This window comes from Actinia tenebrosa, unplaced genomic scaffold, assembly GCF_029948245.1.
Source record: "Actinia tenebrosa isolate PJP-AT-01 unplaced genomic scaffold, QUT_ActTen_1.0 PGA_scaffold13__45_contigs__length_12533684, whole genome shotgun sequence".
Lineage (NCBI taxonomy): Eukaryota > Metazoa > Cnidaria > Anthozoa > Actiniaria > Actiniidae > Actinia > Actinia tenebrosa.
In genome coordinates this window covers 8,064,374-8,080,331 of record NW_028292573.1, presented here as the reverse complement: position 1 = coordinate 8,080,331, position 15,958 = coordinate 8,064,374, and the positions used below count along the sequence as shown (strand labels likewise).

General features: G+C 38.7%; 1 protein-coding gene across 2 annotated transcripts; it reads left to right on the top strand.

Annotated features, from left to right (window-relative positions):
• The first annotated feature begins 1,165 nt into the window (after positions 1-1,165).
• LOC116300346 (uncharacterized) lies at positions 1,166-13,973 on the top strand. 2 transcript variants are annotated; one of them, XM_031709205.1, is made up of 10 exons: positions 1,166-1,369; positions 2,642-2,830; positions 5,096-5,761; positions 6,814-7,041; positions 7,562-7,770; positions 8,869-9,597; positions 10,371-10,581; positions 11,216-11,468; positions 12,205-12,339; positions 13,804-13,973. In XM_031709205.1, the coding sequence occupies exons 2-10, from the start codon at positions 2,671-2,673 to the stop codon at positions 13,862-13,864; spliced, it is 2,652 nt and encodes an 883-aa protein (XP_031565065.1). In that variant the 5' UTR covers positions 1,166-1,369; positions 2,642-2,670; the 3' UTR covers positions 13,865-13,973. The 2 variants fall into 2 exon arrangements, with proteins under 2 accessions (XP_031565065.1, XP_088885324.1); XM_089029198.1 differs by lacking the exon at positions 1,166-1,369 and adding an exon at positions 4,189-4,354 and having other exon boundaries at positions 2,764-2,830.
• The last annotated feature ends 1,985 nt before the right edge of the window (positions 13,974-15,958 follow it).

The window sequence follows — 15,958 nt, the reverse complement described above, 5'->3', positions numbered from 1 at the left end:
AAAAACTTGAATTCATATATGTACGCAAAATAACTTTTCTCAATATCCCCCTAAATATCACATATCAAATATCTTGATTCATCTTTTGTGGTTTTCTCTTGTGGTGAGCTGTTAATATCAATCGACGTCATTACTGTAACAAAGATCTAAGATGGCCGCCGTATCGTCGAAGTTGTCCATTCACTGAGCTTTTGGAATACACCCGCTAGGCTGTATACTTTACCTTGATAGGTTTTTATACCTTTGTCGAGTATGGCTTATTTGAGCAATTATTTCTGTTTTTAATTTGTTGTAAACAAGGTGTATACTGGTTTATTATGGGTAACTTAATGGGCTCGTAGAAAAATGTTGGACCCAAGCTAGACCAGAATACATTGCGTTCGATTATATTTTTTTCTGCTTTTCTTCCTTCCTTCCGTAATTTAATTTTTTCTTACTTTCATTCTTTCTACCTTTTTTTCCCTTCTTACTTTTTTTCTCTTTTTGGCGTGCTGGTTTATTTTCCGCTTTCATTCCTTCCTTCCTTGCTTTCTTCTTTCCTTCCTTCCTTCCTTCCTTCCTTCATTTCATCCTTCCTTCATTTCATCCTTCCTTCCTTCTTTCTTTCTTTCTCTCTTTCTTTCTTTCTTTCTCTTTTCCTCCCTTTCTTTCTTTCTTTCTTTCTTTCTTTCTTTCTCTCTCTCTTTCTTTCTTTCTTTCTTTCTCCCTTCCTCCCTTCCTTCCTTCCTTCCTTCCTTCCTTCCTTCCTTCCTTCCTACCTTCCTTCCTTTCTTCCTTCGTTCCTTCGTTCCTTCGTTCTTTTCATCCTCCCTCCCTTCCTTTTTTGTTTGTTTGTTTCCCTCTCTTCCTTCAACTCGAAAACATTTCTACGGTACGTTCTCACTACCCCATTGATGACACGTCATAGTGAACCCAGACGACTACCATGTTTTATGACACGAATAACATAACAATGTTTTTCATATGAGGACTGCCGTCTAGCATGTCACTTGATGGTCCCTGCCCAGAACCTTGAGCGGTTTCATAGCAACTCCAGATAACAGAAAACAATGTTGACACACACCTGATCGTTCCAGAATGGCTTGTCTCAATGTTGGGTTCCCTGTGTATAAACACAGGAAGCCCACCCTTGAACGAAAACTTTCCTCGGCGGCATCTTGTCATTCGTGTATTTTATGTTTGGAATGGTTTTCCGATTATTTTGAGTTTTTAAAAACTTTCAAAACTTGAAGGGATTTTATTTTGTTAAATGCCCCCCTATCGTGACGAGCCTTGCGTGACGCTTATGTGGCAAACTGTTGGAAGTTGCTTACAGTGGAGGAAACTGCATGGAGTTGACAACACATCGCTTGAAATATAAATAACAAAGGTTAGTATAGTTTAGAATTATTTTATACTTATTATCCTTTTAATCTTAAGTATACTTCTTAGATTAAGTAGAACGATGAAATCTTTGAGTATCCCTTTTAAATGGCGTATAACTGATATTGTTTTAAAAGCCTTGATATACGAGAAGAAAAAGTTTAATTTCAAAGTCAAAATTTAAGCAAAATATTCTCAAATTCAAAGACTACAAATTCTTCTTAAATTTTAGACTCAAGTGGCTTAAGAAAAGATACCAAAAGATACCATTTGAATCTTTTCTTGAATAGGAATTTCCTTTTTAAGTTTTCGAGCCAAACTCGCTGTCCAATTTATGAAAATGAAAGGGTAAACAAAGACCATATCCTTGAGTAATCTTTACACGCTTATTATATATTGTAGTTTGGTTAAGATTCCCAAAAATTTGACTTCAACGAAATAAAAAGGTATTGTCTTTCTGTGAGCCCACAAGTCAAAATTAAAATTGGAAATAGGACATGGCTTCTTTGGAGATTCTATTCTTAAAAATACTTGGACTTAAATTTACATTGATAAGAAATTGTTAAAATTCTGGCTTGGAGCCATATGCAAAACGTGTTTGATATGTGTCATGAATTTAAAACTATTTATTATTGTTGAATGAGCCAATACACTAGTTTCACATTCAATGTATACCACTGTTTTTGAAGACTACAGACTCATTTGCACATGCTTAGCCTTGTTTAAAAGCTTGTTTAAAAGCCATCTATTCACAGATACCATTAAAAGTCTGTGGGATTTCAAAACATTGGTATTGTTCAAGCTGCACATTCTTTACATTAAAGTTCACATTTGCAAATGATTTGCTCTTAAGGGAGGCTAAGTCTGCAGAGATGAGTCTTCAGTCTTTAAACACAGTGGTATTTACAGAATGAAAAAAGGGACTAATTTAATCTTATTCTGCAAGAAGGAAGCCTAAAGCTGGAAAGTTACTCAATTTCTTTCATGTGACAGTGCTAATAATATAGCTTGAACTGCCTGTGATTAGATGACAGAACATCTATCCATCCATCCATCCATCCATCCACCCATCCATCCATCCATCCATCCATCCATCCACCCATCCATCCACCCATTCATCCATCCATCCATCCATCCATCCACCCACCCATCCATCCATGCATCCATCCACCCATCCATCCATCCATCCATCCATCCATCCACCCATCCATCCACCCATCCATCCATCCATCCATCCATCCTCCCACTGATTGTTAACAAGCTATTTTTCTTATTCTAGGTATCACTCCAAGCATTTACTTTTCCTGAATGTCATCATATCGAACGACATTCATGCAATTAGTGTCATGTTGCTGTTGCAAACACCAGCGCGCATCAGCTGCTTTGGTGTGCATAGGGATTGTAACTGTTTATTATTTACTCCATCAATACTTTGATAATGAAATCCCCACATACGTCGTTAGTAAAGGTATGTACCAGACAGATTTCACACATTTACGGGTTAAGCAAATATGTGCCTTCGCACAGGTAATAAATTTTTAGAATTAGAATTAGACTAAATAGAATTGATTTATGGGTTAAGGCTACTTTCATAATGTATGGCAGAGGGAGGGGCGGGGGGGAGCAGGTGAAATCTTTGAGACAAAAAGATTCTTAAGACCCCCCCTTGAAGTCCCCCAAAAAATAACTATGTATGGCAGAGGGGGGGGGGGGGGCAGGTGAAATCTCTTGTAGCTTCTTCTAAAAATTTTGCATCCCCCCAATTCTCTGGAAAAAAAAATTCAAAGCTTCCCATTTTACTGGTAAAAATTTTTCTGATCCCTAATAAAATTTCACCTGCCCCCCCCTGCCATACATTATGAACCCAGCCTAAGCATGGGTAATATTTTTTTTGAAGCAAATAGAGTAATATGGGTAAACTCTTTTTTTAAAGTTACTAGAAAGCAAGTGTGTTTGAGTATTTGTTTTGTATCAATTGTTTGCCTTCTCCGAAATGTGTTTGTGAGACTTCGAATGAAACAGTAATGCACTTTTTCTTTGTATGTCCTTGATTTGCTGCTCAACGTTCTTCTTTTCTTACCTCAACTGCACAGATTTGTGGATCATTGTGGACAAATTTGTTCTCAAAAAAGCAAAAATTAAATTCTTTACTTTATGACTATTTTCTGAAGTTCAAAAATATATTTTAGCCACTAATCGTTTCCAATCCGACTTTGATGTTGTTTTTTTTTCCTATTGTTATCTCATTATGAGACTGTTGTACTATTTTAGTCTGTATTTATTGTGTATTTATTGTACTTATTTACCTACTGTCCACTGTTGTTATTTATTATTTATATTGTAAAATAGACTTAAGCCCCCTTGTTAAGTTTCGTTGCTTTTGGGGTAAATGTTACAATAAATATGTTTAAATGAAAGAAAAAAGAAAAAAGAAAAGAAAAGAAATCAAGTACTGTATGAAAAAGCTGAAACAATATAAAGTGATAAGCTCTCTTTTGTACTATTTTGTACAAAATATATTTAGTACTGTTTCAAGGAACTGAATGTGTTGCATTTCGGGTGGGTGGGGAGCGATGAGAGGGCTCAAAAACATTAGGTTTGTAAAAGTGACCAAAAGTTGTAAGAAACCCTGGGGGGGGAGGTACTCAGCTAGAATTTGGGTAGGGGTGTTCCGCTGGGATTCTGAAAGAGGCACCCTGTTTATGATAAAAAAACTCAAAGTTGTAGACCCTGTTTATGACAAAAGATATCATTTATTGCACTGAGTTCCTGTTTCAATTATCATGTCATCTCATGTATTGTCTTTTTTACGACCATAATAACCAGTTGTGGTCAATACGAAAGTAGAAACCCTGAATATGACAGGAAACTCAGGAAGAACTTGGAACTTGAGTGAAATTGCATACCCTGTTTATGACAAGAAGCTCGAGAAACCATACCTTGTTCAGCGGATCATCCCCGTATAGTCCATATGTGGGAGTACCCCCCTCGGGTAAGAACCCACATACCATAAAAATCACCAAACTGTGGAATAGGGCCAAACTTATGACAGCCAAGCCCACTTTTGTATGATTTTCATTGATAAATTAAATTCCAAATATTCCACTTGTACATTATGGGATCAAAATGGAGCCAACATGTTGGCATGCTAAAGAACACACGTAGGAGGTTTGGAATTGTCAATGAAAATGGGAGGGGCAATCACACAAAAGTGGGTGTGGCTGTCATAAAAAATCATTAAAAAAATTCTGGCCTATACACCCTTCTCATAATGGCTGACAAGTGCACGAAAACGAGATCACCCAGTCATTATTTCACGATAAAAGATATAAAATTACATGAAATGACTTTAAAGAAGAAAAGTATTTTGAAAATGACCTTTGTTTTGGTCTGAATTAGCGCTAACAGCCTTTATTTTGAATGAGCAGCTTGGCTCAATCTTGCAAGATGAGTTCATCAGCCATTATGAGAAGGGTGTATTCCACAGTTCAATGATTGTCGCTATATTTCCTCCCACCTCCCTCTTCCCTCGCCTTCCCCCTCTTCCCCCTCTTCCTCCCTCTTCCCCCTCTTCCTCCCTCTTGCCCCTCTTCTCCCTCTTGCCCCCTCTTCCTCCCTCTTCCCCCGTCTTCCCCCTATGTCCCCCTCTTTCCCCCTTTTCCCCCTTTTCCCCCTCTTCCCCCCTCTCATTCATTCATTCATTTATTTATTTATTTGGGTTTGTTTGTTTTAGAGGTTGCTGCGGAGCCGACAGCAAGAAGTCGACAACAACAAGAAATCACCAACCCCTTTAAAATCCGGTACAAACTGGTATACAACAGCGAAGACGAACACCATGCTATAATATCTATTACCAACACCGGGAGCGCGCCGATCAAGGGACAGACATGGACGCTTTATTTCTGCAGCATTAGACTATTACACGGTCACGACGCGAAGGTCACTTTACACCACATCAACGGCTGTTTACACAAGATCGAACCTGCTTCTGAATCGACAATAATCAGAGCTGGTGAAACATTTCATCTTTATCACAAAGGAAACTATTTTATTGGTGGAAGAACTCACGTGATGCCGAACTGGTACCTGGTTGGTCCAAATAATGAGGTCAGGCTCGTGCGCAGTACTGTTGGAGAAGATCTAAGTTTTGTAGAAGATTTCAAGACTAAAGAAACGTGGAAGCGCTACCGCTCCGATGAGTACGACCCTTACTCTCCAGAGAAGCGCTATGACGTCATTGGGTTCGATGCTCCTGAGGGGGTGGGGGACAGTCCTTTGTTGGTCATACCACAGCCTCTGTATGTTGATAAGTTTGACAGGGCGAAGAGGTTGAATCTTGGTATGGGGTGGAGAATTCATGCTGAGAATGAGCTGAAAAACGAAGCAAAGTTATTGCAAGGTAAGAGATAATATTGCAAGCATTTTCTTGCCATAACGGCTTTGCACCACCACGTGACGATGGCCATGTTAAGCCCCGTTTACACTAGCGATTTTTGTTGCGATTTTTGCTGCGATTTTTTTGCTATTTTGTCCATAATAAATAATGATAAAGAATTTAATTGTAAAGTTTTTTTCAGGATACCAAGATTTTCCTAGACGAATGTCTCTTTTGAAGGATGAGACAAAAGAATTCATATTTCCGAAAATTGCCACAAAAATTGCAGCAAAAATCGCCGCAAAAATCGCCAGTATAAACGGAGCTTTAGATAGCGGGAACAATACAATCGTTTTACATGAGAAAGAATTCACTTCCTAAGAGCAAAGGGATTTTATTGTTCTGCCATCTAACCACAGGCAGTCCAAGCTGTATTAATGGCGTGTGCACGTGATGGTGCAAAGCCTCTTAAGTGTCGTCAAATGTCAAATGTCAATGACATGACCGCCATGTTGGTTGGTGTTATTAACAAAGTAACTTAAAAAGGCCTGAGTTTCTAGGTTCGTCTTTCGTGACTTTGAACTTACTTACTTTGACTTCTATTTGACTATACTTTTAAAATGCTTCTCAATAGAACGTTCATAGTCGTACATTTGCCGTCGTGCCGAGATAGGGTTTTGATGGACGTCAAAAAGTGTGTCCATGACACTGTTGTAGGTTACCACAAAGTCTTCACGTGCCTACGAAATGCCATGAAAACCCTTTGCTTAGGGACGGACAATTAGATAATTGAGGGGGGAGGTTGCATAATCCCCCCCCAAATCAAGAAAGCACTTAAGCTACGAAAAAATATCGCGCAATCTCTCCTTTCAGTAAAGTAATATCGAGGAAACACACACAAAAGAATGCGTGCAGCGGTTGTTACTAATAAATAATAAATATCGTGCAACATAAATTCCTGCAAATGACGTCCTTATGACGACTATCCTGAAGACGACGCCTTGTCATCCAACATGACGTCCACTTCTTATAAATTCTCTTGGGAATAATATTCTTGGTATTTTTGCTATTCCTAGCCAGGTTCAAGATTCCAGTTGAATTTTCCACATCTCCGATGCAGCATAAAGTGATAAGTCTAAAGATTGACAACCCGGGCATTAAAATGAAAGGCATTGATTCGAGCAATCACGAGGCGTATCTGTTAAATGTGAACACCGCTGACCAAACAGTTCGAGTCGTTGGGAACTCCCCCAGGAGTGTGTTTTATGGGATACAGACTTTACTGTCACTCGTTGATAAAGATGGTGAGTAGGTATGAATACAGCAGGGGTGGGGTAGGGAGATTTGTACTTGACGTTCAACCAATGAAAAGCGAGGACGTGTAAAGACAGGTCTGCGCACTAGAGACAAGCATACCACATGCAATATACACAGACTCAGAACAGCATTGATGTGTTAGGAGTGAGAAAAGACAAACACTGTTAATAAGAAGTGTAAAGACAGGTCTGCGCACTAGAGACAGACATGACCACATACAATATACACAGACTCAGTACAGTATTGATGTGATAGGAGTGAGAAAAGACAAACACTGTTAATAAGAAGTGTAAAGACAGGTCTGCGCACTAGAGACAGACATGACCACATGCAATATACACAGACTCAGAGCATCATTGATGTATTAGGAGTGAGAAAAGACAAACATTGTTAATAAGAAGTGTAAAGACAGGTCTGCGCACTGGAGACAGACATGACCACAAGCATTTGTGCACATTTTTCTTAGACGCTGTTTCCTTCTTTGTCGTTTGTCCTCGGTGCATCTAGACTCTGTTCCTGAAGTGTTCATCCAAGATTCTCCAAGATACAGCTACCGTGGAATGCACTTAGATGTTGGACGCAACTTCATGCCTAAGTCAGCGGTCTTGCGTCTCCTCGACGCCATGGCAACGTATAAAATGAACAAGTTTCATTTCCACTTGACGGATGACGAGGGATGGAGACTCGAGATTCCTGGGCTGCCTGAACTTACTCAGGTGATTTTATAAGATGTATTAGAGTGAAGCCTTTTACAAGGAAAAGCTTATGCTCACAAAAAAATAGATTTTAAAGTGTATAACAAGGAAAATTTTTATTTTCAAAAATACTCATATGTGAACAGTGTAGTAGTATTGTTGCAGTATTTTTGTATGTGGCCTCCTTTGTTCATATATATAGATATTTGAAATATCAATATGCAAATGAAATGACGTAACTTCAAGAATGGGTTACATTTTGCAGTGTGATTATTTTACGCAAAGTGTTCTGAAGTTAAAAAAAACTAAAAGTGTACAAAGCCATATATTTCAGTTATAAGGATGATTTGCAAATGAAAAAACAGCAGTACTTTCCACGACAGCATTTTTGTATAATAGATTGCTCTTGAATCTACGTCATCTTACTTTCATATTAATATTTCAAATGAAAAAACTTGCTTGCTGTGCTGTGTGAAGTTATTCATTGACTGGCAGAACACTCGACAAGTGTCCAGAAGCACTCCGCTACGCGTCGTGCGTCTCCTAACACTTCTCTTGTGTTCTGCCAACCCCCATGTGCTTTGTAACTGCACACGGCAAGCGCGCGCATTTTTTTATTTCTTCAATATTTGACGCGCGGCAATGGTGCAATGCAAGTTGCAAAACGATTGCTTTTTTTTATATATATTACCACCAAACGCGCGGCAAAATTTCTTCATTGCACGAGGTAGAAGCTCTCTATACTCGTTGCCACAAAGAGAATGTATTGCGGATCAAATATCACGGTTCTTTAACTTGAACCAATGTTGAGCAACAAGTTTCACGACGTTTTGCTTGTCATAACCTTAATTGTCGGATGTCGGAGTCAAGATGGTGTCGCCCCATATGAGCTGAGTTGGTTGGTTCGCTTTCTGACTCCGAGGGTTTTTATTTCCTTCTCTCAAATCAACCCTAAATAACTCAAACTGGTTAGAGCTGTACTGCGGGGTCATACATGGGCTGTAATGCGGCTGCCATAGGCGCCTTCACATGCTTTCAGTTCGACCCCGTTGAGCTGCGCCACTGCTGTACTTTGCGGTGATGATTAGCGATAACAAGTTTTTTATTTTTTATTTTTAGGTGGGTGCGCGAAGATGCCATGATCTTACCGAAACAATATGCATTCAACCTGAACTAGGTGCTCTGCCCAACGGATCTCCTAATTACTACTCAGTCGATGAATACAAAGAAATCTTACAATACGCGAGTGACCGCCATATTCAAGTGATTCCTGAGTTCGACATGCCGGGCCATGGACATGCCGCCATTAAGTCAATGGAAGTAAGATATAAAAACCTCAAAAAAGCTGGTGACCCGAGTGCGGAAAAATTTCTCTTGGTAGATTTAAAAGACTCCTCGAAATACCAATCTGTGCAGCTGTTTAATGACAACACTATCAACCCTTGTCTTGAATCAACTTACAATTTCATTTCACATGTCATTGAGAGTGTAATGCGCATGCACAGCGAAATACAGCCGCTGACTGTGTATCATTTCGGTGGGGACGAGGTTCCCAGAGGCGTATGGGAAGGCTCCGAGGCATGTGATAAATTTATGTCGAAGAATCAAAGCGAAGATCGCAAGGCAGTTATAAAGGAATATTTCATCGGACGCCTAGCAAATCTCACAGCACAATATGGACTTAAACTTGGTGGATGGGCAGACGCGTTTTTCAAGTCTCCTCAACAAGAGATAGCATTTCAAAGAGATTCGTTTGGAAACAAGGACGTCATTGCTAATGTTTGGAATAACGCTCGTACAGCGACAGGCGGCAATGGAACTTATGTGCTAGCTAATGCTGGCTATAAGGTAGGTAGGTAAGGCATTGGCTTCGCAACATTCTTAGAATCTTTTTAGGATATTTTGTGTTAAGATTCAAACATTTAAATCGTATGAGTGATCGTAACCATCTCGACAAGGGCCATGGAGTTATCAATGTTTTTACTTCTGTAAAGTGTTTACAGTGATTTTATTTAACGTATTTGTAAAAATTATCTCCACTTGAAAAAATATCAGTTTTCGACTATTTTGAGATGTTTTTTCAAGATAAATCAAAAACGAGAATGGTGACCCCATTTTTTATTTCAGATTTTTGATAAATACAATGCTCGTCATTATATATCAAAATATGAAGGAAAGTTTATTGGATAGATTTTGAAATATTTTGATGGGAATAGTTGACATGTGTAATTTTTGGACGTTTGTAGAGGCCCACATACTTGCATTTTTCACTAATAGTTCAAGAATCATAGTCACCCAATGACTTTGATAGATTTAATAGTATAGATTATCTAGTAAACTTCGAGTTATAAGTACGTTTTGTTATATAAAAGTACTTTTAACTGTGAATAAAGGTTCTTGATTACAGCTTCCGGTTGCTACCGCATTTCACTATAAAACCCATGAATTTACATATTTGGAGAGTCGGCATCTAGCGAAACAACGAGAATGGTGACACATCTTTTTATTGCAGTTTTTAAATGTCCATAACATAGTTAATGTCCATGCAAAGTTTCAGGACAAAGTTATTGGCAAAATTTCTTTCAAGGGAATTACCTTTATTACCAATTATTGCATTCCAGGTTATAATGACCCAGGCCACCCATCTTTACTTCGATCATCCGTACGAACCTGACCCAGAGGAGCGTGGGAACCACTGGGCGACACGATTCATAGACACCCAAAAAGTGTTTGGGTTTATGCCTGACGATGTGTACGCTAATACTGGGAAAGACGAATGCAAGAAACTGAAAGATGGATGTCTTAGGCTGAAGAAGAAAGATAATATCATTGGTGAGTCTATTTGATACTAATTCACAATACTCCTCCCTCATAATCGTTTTTAATTATGGGAAGCCATTTCAATGTTACGGCATGTCGTACCGTGTACGTGCTGTAAGTCAGTACCGTATGTTTCCCACTCATAGGATAACCATTCTTATGGGAAGCCATTTCAATGTCACAGCATGTCGTACCGTGTACGTGCTGTAAGTCAGTACCGTATGTTTCCCACTCATAGGATAACCATTCTTATGGGAAGCCATTTCAATGTTACGGCATGTCGTACCGTGTACGTGCTGTAAGTCAGTACCGTATGTTTCCCACTCATACGATAACCATTCTTATGGGAAGCCATTTCAATGTTACGCATGTCGTACCGTGTACGTGCTGTAAGTCAGTACCGTATGTTTCCCACTCATATGATAACCATTCTTATGGGAAGCCATTTCAATGTTACGGCATGTCGTACTGTGTACGTGCTGTAAGTCAGCACCGTATGTTTCCCACTCAAATGATAACCATTCTTATGGGAAGCCATTTCAATGTTACGGCATGTCGTACCGTGTACGTGCTGTAAGTCAGTACCGTATACGTTTCCCACTCGTACGATAACCATTCTTATGGGAAGCTTTCCACTCGTTTCCAGGTATGTCTGCCGCCCTGTGGACCGAGATTGTTCGAACCCCAGACCAAATGGACTTCATGATATTTCCACGTCTGCTGTCACTCGCAGAACGAGCATGGCATAAAGCATCTTGGGAAGATATCCGGGACATGAAAGAACGAAACGAAAAAATGGAAACAGAATGGGAAAAGTTTTCTCATTTTATTGTAAAACATGAACTTCCAAGACTCGATAAACTGGGCATAAAGTACCGTCTACCACTCCCTGGGGCAAGGTTTCTCAATTAGCTTTTAAACTATTTAGAAGTACTAATTAAAAGAACTATGTAAAGCGTTTTCACTCAGTCCCTAGAAATTCAACTGACAATAGAGATGGCGGCCATATTGGTTTACCTAACAAAAGAAACTAATGGGGGGGAAATTGAAAAAAGAATTAGAAAAGTGGTCTGTTGCAGTGATATTGGCCTTTCCAAGGTTGCGACGCAAAAATGGTAACAATGAGGACGCCTACTAAATCAGGAGCTGTTTTATGGGACGCGATTTTTTTTAATATGGTGGAAAGCTTGAGAAAACATTTTGAAAAACAGGCCGAATACCAAAGTAATGGTGACTCGATTCATAAACAAAAATCTGTAAAAGGAAAAATGGTGTCTCCTTAAACAGCGTTATGATTCAGCGCGAGTAATACTCGTTTCTCTTTTTCTGGACGTCTCAGAAAGACTTATAGACCCCCCGCACGTGAAATCAAAGCAGATCAATTTGGAGGAGAAAAGAAAAGAATTTGAATCTCCTGAGAATTGGAAACCTATTGTTATATCCTCCAAATTGACCTGCATTCCGACGTACTGCAAGGGGCCTATAGCACTATAAATGCATGCACGATACAATCTATATCCTTAAATCATACTCCTAAAAAAGACAAATTATATAACCCTTTCATTTCTGACTGAAGAAAGTAACTTTTTAAATTCGCGTTTAAGTTCTATTTTCTTAACTTGAATTTCACACCAGATTCGAAGGTAGAAGAATAAAAGTGAGAACTGCTCTGCCAGGCCTTCCAGTCAAGTACTCCAAAAATGGCGGGAAAACTTGGCATGACGTCACAGATCAGACAGATATCGATGGCAAAGTCTACCTTACTACATGGTATGAAAGTTATGCTTGTAGCTCGTTGAAATTGCGATAATGTTCGCAGCAACTTATCGTGTTCGCAACATTATTGTGATCAATGTTGGAACATAACCATTACTCGTTTCATCAGCAGAGCTCTTTACCTTGTGCATGATATTTTCCCATTTCAGACCATGTGTCATTCCCTAGAGTATCATTCCTTTGTTTAACGGTTGCACATGAGAAGACACATGAATATGAATACAACTCAAACAAAGAATCTTATTCTCAAGAGAATGTGTCATTCCCTAGAGTATCATTTCTTTGTTTAACGGTTGCACATGAGACGACACATGAATATGGATACGACTCAAACAAAGAATCTTATTCTCTAGTCATTCCCTAGAGTATAATTTCTTTGTTTAACTGTTGTGCATGAGACGACACATAAATATGAATACAACTCAAACAAAGAATCTTATTCTCAAGAGAATGACACGTGGTCTGAAATGGGAAAACGTTAGGCCCAAGGTAAAGAGGTTCATACGCGCGCGCCAATGTCATGGTTGTAGAAAATAAATAAAAGCCATTTCGCTCTTGGTAGCAATTTGTAATGAGTCGATTGGAGCGCCATTTGTACTGCTGAATTCAGCTCACCGGCGTTCACCAAGTTACGCCATCCCTTGACCCGCTGTATGTGTGGGTAAAAGGTCTTGCGCTTCAAGGGTTTCCTCTCAACCTGGAAAAAATTTCTTGTGCCAAAAGCAACACATCAAATAAACCAAGAGAACATAAATAAGAGAGGGAAAACTTCTTAAGGTGGCTGCCTACTTTTGAACGTTCGATTTGAACCCACGACGTGCGCGCGCTCAAAAACCGCTGAAAACTCTACAAGATTTTATTGAAGAACCATACGCGTTTTGAGCTTCAACAGGGCAAAACCCTCAAATTTTGCACGGGACTCTATTTTTTAATAGCTCATTCGAAAAAAACTCCTAAAAATCTAGGTTATATGAACATTTTAGGAAAAGTTTAAATCAGTAACACATGAAAAAATAGATTTTTGTAGTAAGTAAACAAAGATGGCGGATGATAGATAACGCGCTCGCCATGTAAATTCCCGGTTGGTCTATTTTTAGTAATCGGATGCAGTTTAAATTTCGCCTTACCCTACTCCCGTGCGTCATCGACTCGCGCGCGCGCGCGGACTTTCCGTTTCGTTTTTAGTGGACCAAAACAATAAACGGCAAGAGCGCGCGAGTGCGAGGGAATTTACATGGCGCGCGCGTTATTAAGGAGTTTCCCTCTCTTATTTATGCTTTCTTGAATAAACCCATTTGACAAATGGCGTCCTCAAGAATTGAACCCGCTACCCGATCTGCGACCCGAACGGCGACCCGACCTGTATGACTTACAGTAGCGAAATTTGGACATTTAACTACTACACCATATTTGCTTCCCTTTATCACGATAGTCAGTGTGTATTTGCTGTGATTACAGGTCAACAGATGATCGACGCATGAGCAGAATGATCGAGGTCCAGTCCCCTTCCAGTGATTGATACACGGCCAAGCTGCATGATCCACATGAAAAGACAACATTTCAAGTCAGTAGATTTATACCATAACAACTACTGGGAGTAAACATGTAGAGACCGTTCATTTTTTACGGTGGTGGGGGGGGGGGGGGGGGTGGCTAATGGGAATTGGGAAGCACGTAAAATATGGCATTAAAGGGGGTCACCCCAAAAATAATTGCCCTATTTCACTATGACGTCACTGCTCGTTTATGTGGGGGATAGAATCGCCAATCCAATAAAAAATTCAACAAAATTTGCTCCTAGCGAAACAGTTTAATCTAAAAGGGCCTGGTTTTCAGATATAATATGTGTTAAGATGTACTAAAAAATATTCTGAGTGTTTGCTGGCTATTCTACTTCTCTTCATGGATTGATACAGGTTTTAGAACAATTTTCGGTGAATTTGCGTCGATTTGACCCCCTCCGATGACCATGATCCTTTGCGTTTAAACAATAGATTGTTTTGATGTGACGTCATAGTGAAATAGGGCAATTAGCTGAATTGATAATTTAATTCTAAATTTTTCCTGTTTTAAAAGGGGCTCAAGTTAAAAGATTCGGATTGGGTAGGGGTCATGCATTTTTTTACTTCCAAATTACAAAATCACACCAGTTGCTTAGCTTTCTAAATTGTTTTTATTAGAACGATCAGTTCACAGTAAAAAAAAACACAGGGTTTTTGTTCTTAGATTTAAAATGTCGCATTTTTGAACTAAACGTTATGTCCTCAATTAATTTTTAAAGTACACTGATGAATAGACCTCCTCGGCTCTGGAGCAACCGAGCGTAATGTTGTCCCATTTCAGACCACGTGTCATTCCCTTGAGAATAATATTCTTTGTTTGAGCTGTATCCATATTTATGTGTCTTCTCATGTGCAACCGAGCGCAAACCTTAAATAAAGAAATGATACTCTAGGGAGTGACACGTGGTCTGAAATGGGACAACATTACGTCAGAGCCGAGGAGGTCTATTTGTCATCCCTAGTTATCACTAGGGAACTCAGAAAAATTTCTGATATTAAATTACTAGCGAATATCCTTCTATTAACTATTAACAATAAAATGTTTTTGGCCCTCTTATACTAGTTACGAATATCTTTCCTCGATGAAAATATGAAAAAAAAGTAACTTGGAAGATTCACTCGCGAAGGTCCTTAAGAACTTCGTTTCGTTGAATTTCATATCCTATAGTAAACTGAATCATTATTTATTAAATATTTAAGATCCAAACTTTAAAGCTCGCTTACTAAACTATGATAAAGAACAAGGTTAAAATAATGGTAAAAAATATAATCATAAAATGATGAAGTCATGATTTTCAAATTAAGAGAAAAAAAAAGCAACCAAAAGTAACATTTAAAGAAAATAATTGATGTAATATAGTTATTGATAAGATCAATCCAAGCCACCTAGAATAGAACTCGTCGTGAGCGTAATGTTTTCCCATTTTAGACCACGTGTTATTCTCTAGAGTATCATTTCTTTGTTTAACGGTTGCACATGAGAAGACACATGAATATAGATACCACTAAAACAAAGAATCTTATTCTCAAGAGAATGTGTCATTCCCTAGAGTATCATTTCTTTGTTTAATGGTTGTACATGAGAAGACACATGAATATGGATACCACTAAAACAAAGAATCTTATTCTCAAGACCATGTGTCATTCCCTAGAGTATCATTTCTTTGTTTAACGGTTGCACATGAGAAGACACATGAATATGGATACAACTCAAACAAAGAATCTTATTCTCAAGAGAATGTGTCATTCCCTAGAGTACCATTTCTTTGTTTAATGGTTGCACATGAGAAGACACATGAATATGGATACAACTCAAACAAAGAATCTTATTCTCAAGAGAATGTCTCATTCCCTAGAGTATTATTTCTTTGTTTAATGATTGCACATGAGAAGACACATGAATATGGATACAACTCAAACAAAGAATCTTATTCTCAAGAGAATGTGTCATTCCCTAGAGTATCATTTCTTTGTTTAATGGTTGCACATGAGAAGACACATGAATATGGATACAACTCAAACAAAGAATCTTATTCTCAAGATCATGTGTC

Coding starts and splice junctions, on each gene's coding strand:
- LOC116300346 (XM_031709205.1), top strand. CDS start 2,671: ATGTCATCATATCGAACGACATTCATGCAATTAGTGTCATGTTGCTGT. Junction 2,831..5,095: donor CACATACGTCGTTAGTAAAG/GTATGTACCAGA, acceptor TGTTTGTTTTAG/AGGTTGCTGCGGAGCCGACA. Junction 7,042..7,561: donor GTCACTCGTTGATAAAGATG/GTGAGTAGGTAT, acceptor CGGTGCATCTAG/ACTCTGTTCCTGAAGTGTTC.